The 12,809-nt window shown below is 30.9% G+C and overlaps 1 protein-coding gene across 5 annotated transcripts in view; it reads left to right on the forward strand.

The window, feature by feature from the left end:
* Positions 1–12,809, forward strand: part of AGTPBP1 (ATP/GTP binding carboxypeptidase 1) — a 170,615-nt gene that overhangs the window by 58,939 nt on the left and 98,867 nt on the right. For all 5 annotated transcript variants that reach the window (XR_003430280.1, XM_027094262.1, XM_027094259.1 and 2 more), the window contains exons 8-11: positions 1,074–1,167; positions 7,117–7,154; positions 10,168–10,376; positions 11,917–12,094. Coding sequence is in view for 4 of the 5 variants with exons in the window: in XM_027094262.1 (XP_026950063.1) it covers positions 1,074–1,167; positions 7,117–7,154; positions 10,168–10,376; positions 11,917–12,094 (519 nt within the window). In the remaining variant the exon portion in view is untranslated. The remainder of the gene's footprint in view (positions 1–1,073; positions 1,168–7,116; positions 7,155–10,167; positions 10,377–11,916; positions 12,095–12,809) is intronic.

Below are 12,809 nucleotides of genomic sequence, written 5' to 3' on the forward strand. Positions count from 1 at the left end.
GTACATATTATTGCAGAACATCATCACAAAATAACGATAATCAAAGTGGTAGATGCGTGTGTGTGTGTATTTATTTATCTGTATCTATACTTTGACAATATAGCTAAAGGTGTACTCACAGGAAAATAGTTTTGAATACTTAAATAATTAACACTTAAATAATTAAGAAGCACATAAGGAAATGAATTAATTGGCTGTTTAAACAAAGAACTTAGGAACAAAGCAATAAACATAAGGAAAGCAGAGGAATGAAATAGTAAAGAAAAAATACGTTATGAAATCTTCAAAAGTTGATTTAAAAAATTGGATTAAAAATAAAACAGATAAACCACTGAATGAAGGAAAAAGGAACACAAAACAGACTAAAATTAGAAGCGATAATGGAGTAATAAACAGATATAGAGGAAATTAAAATTGTCATACAAAACTTTAGGAACTACATTTTCGGTGGCATTTTATTTGGTTAAGCACCAGGAGGTCAGTAAACAGTGTATCTATAATTTTTAAATAATATTTGTTCAGGATTGAAAATGTTAGGCACAATTTTCTGGTTAGGTAATTATTTGCATGTTCTGTCTAAAGTTGTTACCTGTTTTTCCCTACTGCTGTCGCTTTAGTTAAGGTCCTCATTACCTCTCACCTAGACCACAGTCTCCTAATGTGTCTCTCAAATCCATCTTTCCTACAATGCTGTTAGATCTGACCTGTATCTAAAATGCAGATCTGATTTGTTGTTCCTTTTGGGTAATTCCCTGCAGTTGAAAGAATTAACAGTTTCTAGGACCTTTCATAATTTGTTTTAACTTCTTTTCCCACCTCATCTTCCCATTGGCATGCCTTTGTCTAACACTTTGTTTTAACAACATGTAACTGCAATTTCCGTGCAACATTAAAAAATAAAACAAAAAAATCCCCCTTCCTTTGAAGTATTGACTAAGGTGGACTTTACGAGGGACTTGAGTTCACATTTACTAAACAATTTGTATATATTTTTGGCTATGTATCACATGTATATACATTTCTACTCACTGAGGTTTTTAAATCACTTTACATCTTTTTTTTCACCTTCCCAGCTGTGAATTCTGTATCCTTAGGGAAAAATGGAGTTGTGGAACTGATGTTTAAAATCATCGGACCATTTAGTAAGAAGAATTCCAGTCTTATGAAGTGAGTAAATGTATTAAGTGTAAATAGAGGTATACCCTTTGTTATTTTGGGCCTTACCATCTTGATCTGTACAATGAGCAGGTTGAGTTAAATTGTATCTAGGGTCCTTTCTCAGTTCTTAAATAGTGATTTAATTATGATACAGATTTTCTTTAGTATAAAGTTTAATCTTCAAAAATATATCAAAATTAGATAAATTCATTGAACATAGTGTTATGGAAATTTAGACTTTGAACATTCCTAGATACTATAATAGGAAAAAAGACCATTTATAGAGTATCATTCATTCAGAAACATTTATTGAGTGCCTACTATATTCCCTACCCAATTTTACAGTCTTTTAATGACTACTTCCTTCAGTCTTACAATTATCTGGATATATTTTAAATTTATACATTTCTTCTTTGTCAAAATCATGTTATTCTTTTTCTTACTTTGAGATATGTATATATATCTCAAAATATGTGTTATATATGTGTGTATTTGTGTGTGTGTGTATATACATATACACACATACACACATCCATAAATAAATAAATAATAAATAAATATATATACACACATATGCACATTCATTTGTAGGTCTCTCAACCTCAAAATGAAAGCAGTTTCAGTTATTTCATTATATTTAGTACTTTCTTAAGCCAAATTAATGGTCATTCTTTAAAAAAATTTTTATTATGGAATTTTTCAAATACAGCATTTATATTATATTAATTATTACTTATTATATTCAACAGTTATCAACATTCTGCCATGTTTGTTTCATTTATTCCCCCTCCAGACTTTTATTTATTTTTCCTGGGGTATTTTTAAGCAAATCCCAGATGTTTTCCACATATATATGAATTTCTGTAAGCAAATACCAGATATTTTCTCACTTTTCCCCTAAATATTTCATTATGTAACTCTGCTAAATAGGGACCTAAAAAATAACCATAATACTGTAATCATACTCAACAAAATGATTAATTCCCTAACACAATCTAAAATCCAGTGTGTTTAGTTTTCTCCAGTTGTCTCCAAATGCCCTTTAAAGCAAATATCAGCCATGACGTTTATACTGTAAATTCTTTAGTATGATCACTATCAGACATAGTTTTTTTCTTTTAGTGTTACCAAAGTATCATTTCTTTGTTCAACAATATTAATAATTCTTTAAGATCATCTAATATTTTCTGATTGTCTGAGGAATGTCTTTTTTTTTTACAGTTGGCTTGTTCAAATCAGGATCCAAATAAGGGCTCTACATTCTACTTGATTGATAAGTCTTGTAATTTTTTGCAGTCAATAACAGTCCCCCTACTTTTCCGTTCTGTTTTATTTGTTGAAGGAACTGGGTGGCATCTTATAGAATGTCCCAACATAGATTAAGATGACTGTATACTGGGATCACTTAATTTGTAGGTATATCCCTCAAATTTTCTGTAGACTGATGGAGCTTGAGGCTTGATTAGATTTGGTTTTTTTTTTTTTTTTAATGGTCAAAATATTTCATAGGTGGTGCTGGGTCTCTGTTTTGTACCACTGAAAATCATTGTGTTGAAATGTTCCATCCCCTTTCACCTAAAAACTTAGCAATATTTCATAGCATTGCCTGATCTATTATTTCTTAAAAGGTTCCAAAATAGTGACTTTTTGGAACCTTTTTCTCAATAATAAACCTTTTTGGAATTATTTTCTCAATAATTTTCTCATTCTTTTTACTTTTATTAGCTGTGATTCTTTTATAAGGAAGAACTTGTCCACATCAACTGTTTGGTTAAATTTTACAAATGAATAATGTCCAGAACATACTCAGTCTTTTCACCCTTACTTAATAAAGGCCAGATGTTTAGCTTTTACCCTGCTTGAAAGTGGAAGCTTACTTGCACATATAATTATTTATTAAATATTATTTGGTGGGATGACAGCATATTTACTTATATAAAGATCATACACACAGTCTTAGAGCATCTGATGAAAAGTGACAAGATAAAGAAAATGATTGTTCACAATTAGTAAAACCAACTTCCAGAATTGATGTAGTGTAGTGAGTGGGCTTTGGAGCTCGGCAGAACTTGATTTGCATGTTAGCTCTTACTGGCCTCATGATATGAAGTAAGTTGCCTAACTTTTTATGCCCCAGTTTCCTGTCTATAAAATGGTAGTATTTGTGCCTACATCATAAGGTTGTTATGAGGATTTAATGAGTTAATTCTTGTAATTAGCACACTGGCTATATTAATGCAGTGTAATTAGTTTAGGTAAGTAATGTAGTAATGCGGATGTGCATGAATCCTAGTTAATATTAAAAATATATTCTTTATCTTTAAAATTTTTATGGCTTTTCTCTTCTTGATCTTTAAAGTACTTTAAAATTAATCTTGATCTTGGTTATGATCTCCTACTTAAGATCTACATTACTCTATTGTAACCAAGTTACCAAACCTAATATAAAAAGTTCCTATGAGAAAAGAACATTTCACAAGTATCTGTATAATATACAACATGGACTATTTCCAAAACCATGTAGAAATCAGTGGGTCTAAACTTCTGAGAAAGGAATGTAAATTATCTACATTATTCCTTCATTCTTTTTTCTATATTTTAAAAAGAAAAACTCTTTAAACTTTATTTTTACTTTAAAAAGGATAAACCATTCATTGACCAGACATCTATATCATGATTCCTTTATTATTTTGAATAATTGTAGGATCTCCTCCTTAATTAAACAATCTCAACATCTAGAGCATTTGTATACCAATTCTTCCTCCCCTTAATGCCGTGCATTTAGTTAGTTGAAGAAGATTGAGGGTTATTATTTATGTTTGAAGAGCGGTGCTTTCCTTTAGAATTTCCTTTCCTTTCCAATTTTAGGTTTTGGATTTAAACACTGTTAATCTAGAAGGAAGCAACTCTAAAAGCTATTGTAACTCTTTCTGAGTTTCACTACAGGTTTGGAGGTTATTGCAAGGATTGACTCCCCCCCCAACTTAAATAACTTCATGAGTACCTGGGGCTTCAGTTTCTCCTCCCTCACTGCTCCCAAATGAATAAGCCACAGGCTGCTTTTAAAGCCATTGTTAGTTATGTTATTCTGTGTGGGACTTTTGAAGACTGAAAAATATATGAGGAAGTATAAAATATTGGTGCTGAGAAATTCTAATCAACATATAAAAATGTACTTTTCAATAAATACTATTCTGTAATTGTTGGGTAACTTTTATATTATAAATTCATACTGGCTTATAACTGATATAGAATTGCAGAAATTCCTTAGTACTGAAGTTTTAAAAAATACCTTTTAAAAAACATCTTGGTAAAACTGTCAAGACGACTTTGCACCAAACTTCATAATTTCTTTTCATCTAATGGGGCTGTGGAACAAGCATGATGGGCAGAAGGAATTGGGTGCATATCCAGTTTTGGCAGCATTGAAGAATAAACATCAAGAGAAAAACATGTAGTTTAAGGCTTAGAAAATGTCAGAGCACTTCTGTTTGGTTCAAATGTGTTGTAAACAACTGCCAGCAGGCAGAAAGACTGTTTCTGAAAGTGCTGTTAAGATTTTTAAAATTTTGAATTAAGACTTAGCTGTAGATGGGAAAATTCTGAGCTCATTGCAAATGATTGCCTCTAAGCAATTGTATTAGTTTCCTAGGACTGTTGTAACAAAGTACCTAGTACAAAGTTGGTAGTTTACAATAACAAATTTATTGTCTCTGGAGGCTGGAAGTTCAGAATCAACTTGTCAGCAGGACCAGTGTTCCCTTTGTAAGGGAAGAATCTCCCCTGCAGGGGAGAATCCTTCCTTGCTTATTCCTAGCTTTTGGTGGTTTGCTGGCAATCTTTAGTGTTCTTTGGTTGTAGGTGCAACATTTCAGTCTCTGCCTCTATCATCATATGGTGTTCTCTCCTTGTGTGTCTGTCTTCAAATAGTCTTCCCTCTTTTTATAAGAGCATCTGTGTTGATGGATTAAGGGCAGTCTACTCCAGCATGACTTCATTTTAACTAATTACATCTGCAAAGACCCTGTTTCCAGATAAGGCCACGTTCTGAGGTGCTAGAGGTTTGGACTTCAACATATCTTTTTGGAGGAGACTGACATTTCTGATTTCATAATTTTCTTTCTCAACAAGAATCTTGTATGATTTATTTTTCATATCACTTAGTTTTTATGTGACCCTAGGCATATTATATTCTGAAATCCTTAGTTTCCTTATTCATAAAATGTGTCAATTTTATGGACTAGGAATTTTTTTTTTTCACAATTAAACTAGAAAACACATATACAAGGCATATGTAACAATTTTTGGCATTTGTCAGGCCTTGCTGAATGAAGTCTTTTTTCCCCAAAATTGCCATTGTACTTAGAAGATCCATTTAGTTCTGATTTTGACCAATTTAAAAGTCATCCTTATTCTGATAGTTTTACAGTCTTAAGTGCATTTTATTGAATAATTATAAGATTATGAAAAGTTTCTTACTGATGATTCAGTGCTGTGAAAATTCTGTTATAATTTTATAGTTTTCATTACTTTTAACTTGCCATTACCAAAACTGCACATTGTTTTGAGAAAGTTACATGCAAGAGTTTATATTTTTTAGAGCATATACTGTTGTTTTTATTTTACAAATGTTATCATAAATAAATGTTTATATGGTTGCTTTATTTGTGTCAATAAACCAAAATGTAACTGTTAACAACTTGCTCTAGAGGGTAGCAGTAATGAGCATTTATTATAAATGAGCACTTAGTCTGTACCTAGTCCTGGATTATTGTTTCAGGTTTTATTTTGAACCAATATCCATCTTAAATCAGTATCCGTTTTAAATCTTCTAAGTCATCTTAGAAGTCATCATCTGGTCACGCTATGTGTACCACTAGTGTGTATGTAGCTTTTTTAACTTTATTGTCTTGTTTTCAGTTTTAATTTCTTGAGTAGTTTTTCCATAGATATGTACATTTTATTACATTATCTAGATTGTAAAATTATCTGTGAAAGAGATAACTTTGTTTTCTAATTTTATACGCATGAAGAACCTGCTACTGTGGGTATCTAGTAGGCATTCAACAAATGCTTAGTGATGAGTGAAATGCTTAAATTTGACAGTGTACATATTTTTATACAAATTAATTATCCTTGTTGAAATCTTACTAAGAGGTACTGGCTTATATTTTTAAAGTTCCTGAAAGTTCCATTTCTTCAATAACTCATTTTTTAAAAAATATTTGAATTACAGGTTTTCCACAGTGATGTTATATATATTTTCAAAGTTGCTTAATGGCCACTGATTTCACTGTGTGTAACTGCACATTTATATTCAAAGAATATATAAGTCCTCTAATGGGCAGTGAGAATTTTTGAGATGTTAATTAGGTCATTACTCTCTTTGGTGCCGTATGGCTGAAAAATGTTAAGGGTTCATACTTCCTCTCCCCAAACCTCCTAGTTCCAAAATATTTTACATTTGTTATCACATTAAGTGTTAGGATTATTGCTTGATAGAACTAAAATACTTTGAAGTCAGATAGCTATGAATATCTATAGAATTTTGTAGTTGCAAACTTTGTGTTAAAACTTGTTTTTGTTTTAATTTTGTTGTGAATCAGAATCTATGATTCTTAGTATTATTCCTTTGTGAACTCTGTCCCAGTCAGACACAGGTACAATGATTCCATTCACCTAACCTCTGATATGAAGACTTAGACATTGTTAATTTTCTTCTTTTTCTTTCTTAAACATTTTTTTTTGGTGCTTTTTTGTTGATATTTCAATCTTCCTCATATCCAATTTTAACCTGAAGGAAGTGAGGCATATAGAGAAACAGCATATGTAATTGATTATAACAGGAATGACATTTGGAGTAGATACTAATTACTTATCTGAAAAGATTGTATGAATTTACTATTGTAGATTAATTTTACTAGTTTTGTTGTTGTTTGTGTTTTCTCATGTTGACAGGGTTGCTTTAGACACCCTTGCTGCATTGCTAAAATCAAGTAAGTTTTTAAATACTAGAAATACTAGATACTATTTTTCTGAGTATTCTGTCTACTATGTTAAAGAAACTGGAAATGTAGATTTAGTTTATGTTTATAAAGCTTGTTCATAATAATTTAATGTCAAAGTTGATTTTATCTTTTAGTACAGTCGATTGATATATATCTAAGATCATTTATGTTTATTGAGCTCTAATTTATCAGTACATTCATATAATTTATTCAAGTATATTGACTTCCTTTTTCTAAGTTACTTTCATAAACATAAAGCCTTGTTAGTAGGGGAAAGTAATATGTAAATATTATATAGTATCATTTTGAAAAAGTGATGCTAACATGGCCTTGGGAACGTCTACCATGAAGAGTATCTTTGGCAACTACTGTCTCTATGTAACATATGATTTTCAGTTAGGACCTCTTTATTAGAAGTTTTATTTCTACCATAAAATTCAAATTTATAACATTAAAAATGATTTAATGTAAATTTACATTTTACTAAATGCATTTACAGACTAAAGCACAATTTTTTTAATCTTCAAAATTGAAGTATTGGAGGAAATGTGTCTTAACGCAATATGGTGCTTTTTTTTTGGAGAGTAACCATCTGCATTATGTGCTTTTTTTCTCTCCATGATACTCAGTGTCTGTATTTTAAATATTAATTTTTGTTAGCACTCCCATTCCCCCATTCCATTGGTTGATTAAATTAACATCTTATTTAACCACAATAACATTTAGTCCTAAAGATCTATGTTGATGGCTTTCAATGTTATTTTTCCCCAAAACTGTCTATTGATGGTGAGACCCTTAAGTTTGATGAGAAGGACAGTAGCAAATGATTAATTGATTGAGAATCTGATATTTGGTAATGATTTATTAAATTTAAAGAATCACCTTAGGTATTACTATTATATACTAGAGTGCATAAAATTCAGTTAACAGTTTTATCCTTGAAATGAAATGTGTGTTATTCAATTAGATTAGCTATGTAGCTTTGTTTTCATATATGATGTGATAAACTTTAGACCAAGATTAGAATATTTGGATTAATTTCAAAGATATTTGTAGCCTTGCTTTGATGTGCCTTCCCTGCCTTTGTGGTTCAAATTGTTTAAAGATTAATTTTTAAATTAATGTAGGCATATTTTTTTTGATTTAGAGTAGATTAAAATAGCCATTAAAACTAAACTCTTATTAAAGCTTACTAATTTTCAGAATCACTGATGACAAAATCACTAATTCAAAGTCAGTAAAAACTAAAACTCTAAGTTTCAAGTATTTTTAGAAATCAGTTAACCTAAAATGACTGAAATGCTGATATCTTCAGTTTTAAATAATAAGCTTCCTTTTACTCCCTCTCTTCTTCTCCTTCAAAGGAGGATGGTGGGCAAACATATCTGTTTGCTCCATCAGGTAAAAAAGTAACTGACAAGTAAATGATCCTGGATTGCAGATAGATCTGCTCACTTCTCTTAAGAGTCACTCAGCACCTGTGTTTGAGTTATGCACAAGTTTTTAATTTGATCTTCAATAAAGAATTTAAATATTTCTCATAAATACCATTTAGGCTTTTGGGAATTCCAGTGGAAACACAGTTTGTACTAGGAGTTACAGTGATTCTTAAAAGACATTATGATAGTGATATCTTTTAAGTATTACTGGTAATACTAAGAAGCTAGTAAACTAAAGGCTTATATATTCCAATTGGTGTAAACAAAATATGTATATTTGTTTAAAATACATGAAACTATTGTTAGTCAGACCTATTGAACTGTTCTATAGATAGCCACAGCCTTAACAAACTATCTCTTCCAGACACAACAGAGGTATTAAACCTTTTACATAAGAAAGTGCCCCCTTCCTGCCCCTGTGAGTTTCTTCCAGCTCTCAAATATCAGAACATAATTTCTAAGAGGGCATTAATAAGTTTGTTGATCTCAGTGTCTTTATGTTTTAGGTGGGTATTAGCACATTTAAAACTGTAGTAGTTCTTTCAGGCAACTAAAAGCAGCACAGCCTTACTGTTGCATTATCTTAGTGTCCATGCCATGAGCCAGGTGGTCATTTTATATGTAAATGTAGATGAGAAAGAGATTGGTATTTCTTTCTAAGTAAACAACCTCAGATGGGTTGGTATTCCACATTATCTTGCACTCTTATCATTGGCTCACCCATGTGGTGCTGGGTGGCTCAGGATGTTGCTAAGATACGATCCCCTTGCTCTCATCTTAGTGAAATGCACCCTTTTGGTAAAAAATCTTAAATATTAACATTAAAAAAATGAAGTACATCAAATTTATGAATTTATTTCTGTTAATTTTACCCCAATAAAATTGACTGTTTACAAAAAAAAATTTTGATGCAGTTTTTTCATATATTAAAAAATTAATGACAATAAAGCACTACCTTCTAATCATATAATGCTTCTTACATTTCACTTACTAAAAAGTTGTTTAAGTACTTTTCACTTAGCTTTGTTGTGGCATGGATATTTATATATAATTGTGGGGGTAATTAAAATTTAAAATAATTTCAATAGAAACATACAATTTGTAGTAGGAGCTGCAATCCAATGGAGTTTATTTCACACAAAGATTGTAATAGAAGTTGCGATAATGATAATGGCTTTTGACAAAATCATAGTCACAGCTAGTGAGTTAAAGGCTTATATATTCCTTTTGGTGTAATGAAAGTCAGTATATTCATAAGTTTTAAAATATATGAAAGTTTTGTTAGTATTAACATTTAAAAATATACAACCTTAATTGTGTTAAAGATATTTTGATATTTATTAACCACAAAACAATATATGGGCAGGTTTCTGGAAAATTACCTGGAACTTGTCATATTTATGTTGTTAGCTAAAAAATATTTAAATATGTGGTTGCCATTTATTTTTGGAAAAGTATTGTAAGACTTCATTCCAGTATTGTGGTTATGTTTTTAATTTGTTTTATTCTACCAGTGTCTCTTATTATTTAAAAAATATTTTCTCAATTTTCTTTTGTTAAAGAAACAAATGCCAGGAGAGCTGTAGACAGAGGATATGTCCAAGTCCTTTTAACAATTTATGTAGATTGGCACCGCCATGATAATCGGCATAGAAACATGCTCATTCGAAAAGGAATTTTACAGAGTTTAAAAAGTGTTACAAGCATCAAGTTGGGAAGAAAAGCATTTATTGATGCCAATGGGATGAAAATTCTTTATAACACTTCACAAGTGAGTTTTTAATTTTCTTCCTGTTATTATGATTACCTATTAATGATAGGATTTGGTTCTTAAGAATACTTAGTATTTCTAAAAATACTCAAAAAGTATGATAAATATATTAAAAAAATCCGAAAGCCAAAAGGCACAATCGTTTCTCAAATGTGACATCAGACTGAGTTCGAGAAAGTGCTCAGTGCATATCTCTGCAATATGAGGTTTTTCCCCCATACGTAAAAGGAAGAGGTATATAAATCTCTCCACTGGGCAGGAAGGAATTCCATATAGCCTCGTTTTCTAAGGTGTGCAGTTGGCTATACTCAGTTTTGTATGTTCCCCTCATAAGTATTCACAAATCCTTTATGGCTGGTAAGGCAGATATGTTGTTTGTGAGTGTTCTCAGTCTTTCTTCTGGAGAGAATATTTTTAAATAGTGCAGGTACAGAAGTGAAACCTGGAGTTAGGAATCCTGGTTCTGCCAGCCATCTTATGCATAAACCTTCTCAACAATGTCTTTAGCAAGATTCTAGCATCTGTAGAGTGAGGATATTGCAAAGTAACCTTTTATTTTTACAAGGCTATAATTATTAGAACAAAATCTGTCTTGAAAATTCCAACCAGTCACCTTGGTTGTGCCCTCTTGGTCTTACACACAACAAATAATCTTTTTCTGTGTGAGAGTAGTTAAGAACACATATTTTATGTTAACTCTTAGCTTTTTCTTTTCTAGATCAATCACATGTACTTATTTTTACTATTCCTAATATAGACAGTGATGGATATTTGATATATGAGGAAGAATTGGGTGACTTTGTTTATGCCACTTCACATTTATGAGCCTTAGTTTTTCATCTGTTTTGACAGGTCAGGTGTGAAGATTTCTACTGAAAACTTCACAGGTTATCAAAGTGCCATCTAAAGCCATCTAGATGTCAATTGTCAATAATAATAACAGTGTTATATGAAATAGTTTCAAATTCCCTGTTCACTGGTCCTTCTCAAGATTAGATACCAGGATAGCAAATTAAATTCTTAAAACTTAAAATTGTGATATTCAGGCTATTCTTTTATAAGTTGAACAGCTAACTTATTAGGGGTGCTATTGCATGATAACTGATAGAATTTTGAGAAAGGCTCAGCCAAATGCACATTCCTTTTTATTTTTTACACCTGTCTTAATTTCTTAGTCTTTCTTCTTTTTTTCTTCTTCCCTTAAATTTTCATTTTTATTTTATACCCTAGGCTTGCTAAATGCTCCTTAAGTCACTCATAGATATTACTTAGTGCTTTGGTGACTTCTGGTACCAGAGATGGTACTGATTTCTGCTTAGTTAAAATATTTAAGGAAAATTACTGCTAAATTTGCCATATGAGGTTCTTACTTAAAAAGAGATATTTCTGATTAGTCAAAGCTGTTTTATAATTATGTTAAATTTTTTTGTGGTATTTGCCTTTTGAAAATTATTAATGTATTACTTTCCGAACTCATGTAAAATTGTTTCACTTATTCACCAAAGGCACATTATCTTTTTTTTCTTTTCTTATAAAACAGGAATGTTTGGCAGTCAGGACCCTTGATCCTCTTGTCAACACCTCCAGTCTGATAATGAGGAAGTGTTTCCCTAAAAATCGCCTGCCACTCCCAACGATTAAAAGTTCTTTCCATTTCCAGTTACCAGTTATTCCTGTGACTGGACCTGTGGCCCAGCTCTACAGTTTACCCCCTGAAGGTAGGACCACATGCTTCTTGCTGGCTTTCAGTGGTTATTGGAATTGTGTGACTTTATCTATTTTTGCTTTTGTTCATCTCCTTAGCAAAAGAAGGTTTTAATGAACATGATAAACTTTCATATTATTTTTTAGTTAATAAATATTTCCTCAAATATAAGAAGATTGAGATTGAGTAATTAAGGGAAGGAATGTGGGGTGTACTACATATGTGGAAATGTGAATTGTGGAAAACTTTAAGTACCACACAGGAACAGTATTTGATAGTTTATATAAATTTTCAAAATCTAAGAATGTAAACATAAACTGTTTAGGTAATTCTATTTGAGCTTACATTTGTAGCTTTTTAATGAACTTCATTTTTTAAAGTTAAAGGTGTCTAATCATCAAACATGTTACAGTTTATGTTTAACAAAACTTGCACAGTTACTTACCTGATAGAAAATATGAAAATATCATAAATTGGCTCTTTGTCATTTTTGATGCAATATTGTGTACATAGCAAAGGAAGTAAGAGTTTCCACTTCTTAATGTGGGGAAAAAGCAGAATTTTTTTATAAGACATAGCAAAATTCAAAAGAGAAAGTAATCTAGGCTATTAATAGAATTTCTAAAGTATTTTCTTGTTAGATGATCACTTTTTAAAAAAGTAAGAGGTTTTTAATTATATTTAAAAGCAATGCTTTGAAGTAAGTGATTTAAGAAAATTTTTAAGTA

Source organism: Aethalodelphis obliquidens, unplaced genomic scaffold (assembly GCF_003676395.1).
Source record: "Aethalodelphis obliquidens isolate GAN/ISIS:26980383/991018 unplaced genomic scaffold, ASM367639v1 scaffold88, whole genome shotgun sequence".
Classification (NCBI taxonomy): Eukaryota; Metazoa; Chordata; class Mammalia; order Artiodactyla; family Delphinidae; genus Aethalodelphis; species Aethalodelphis obliquidens.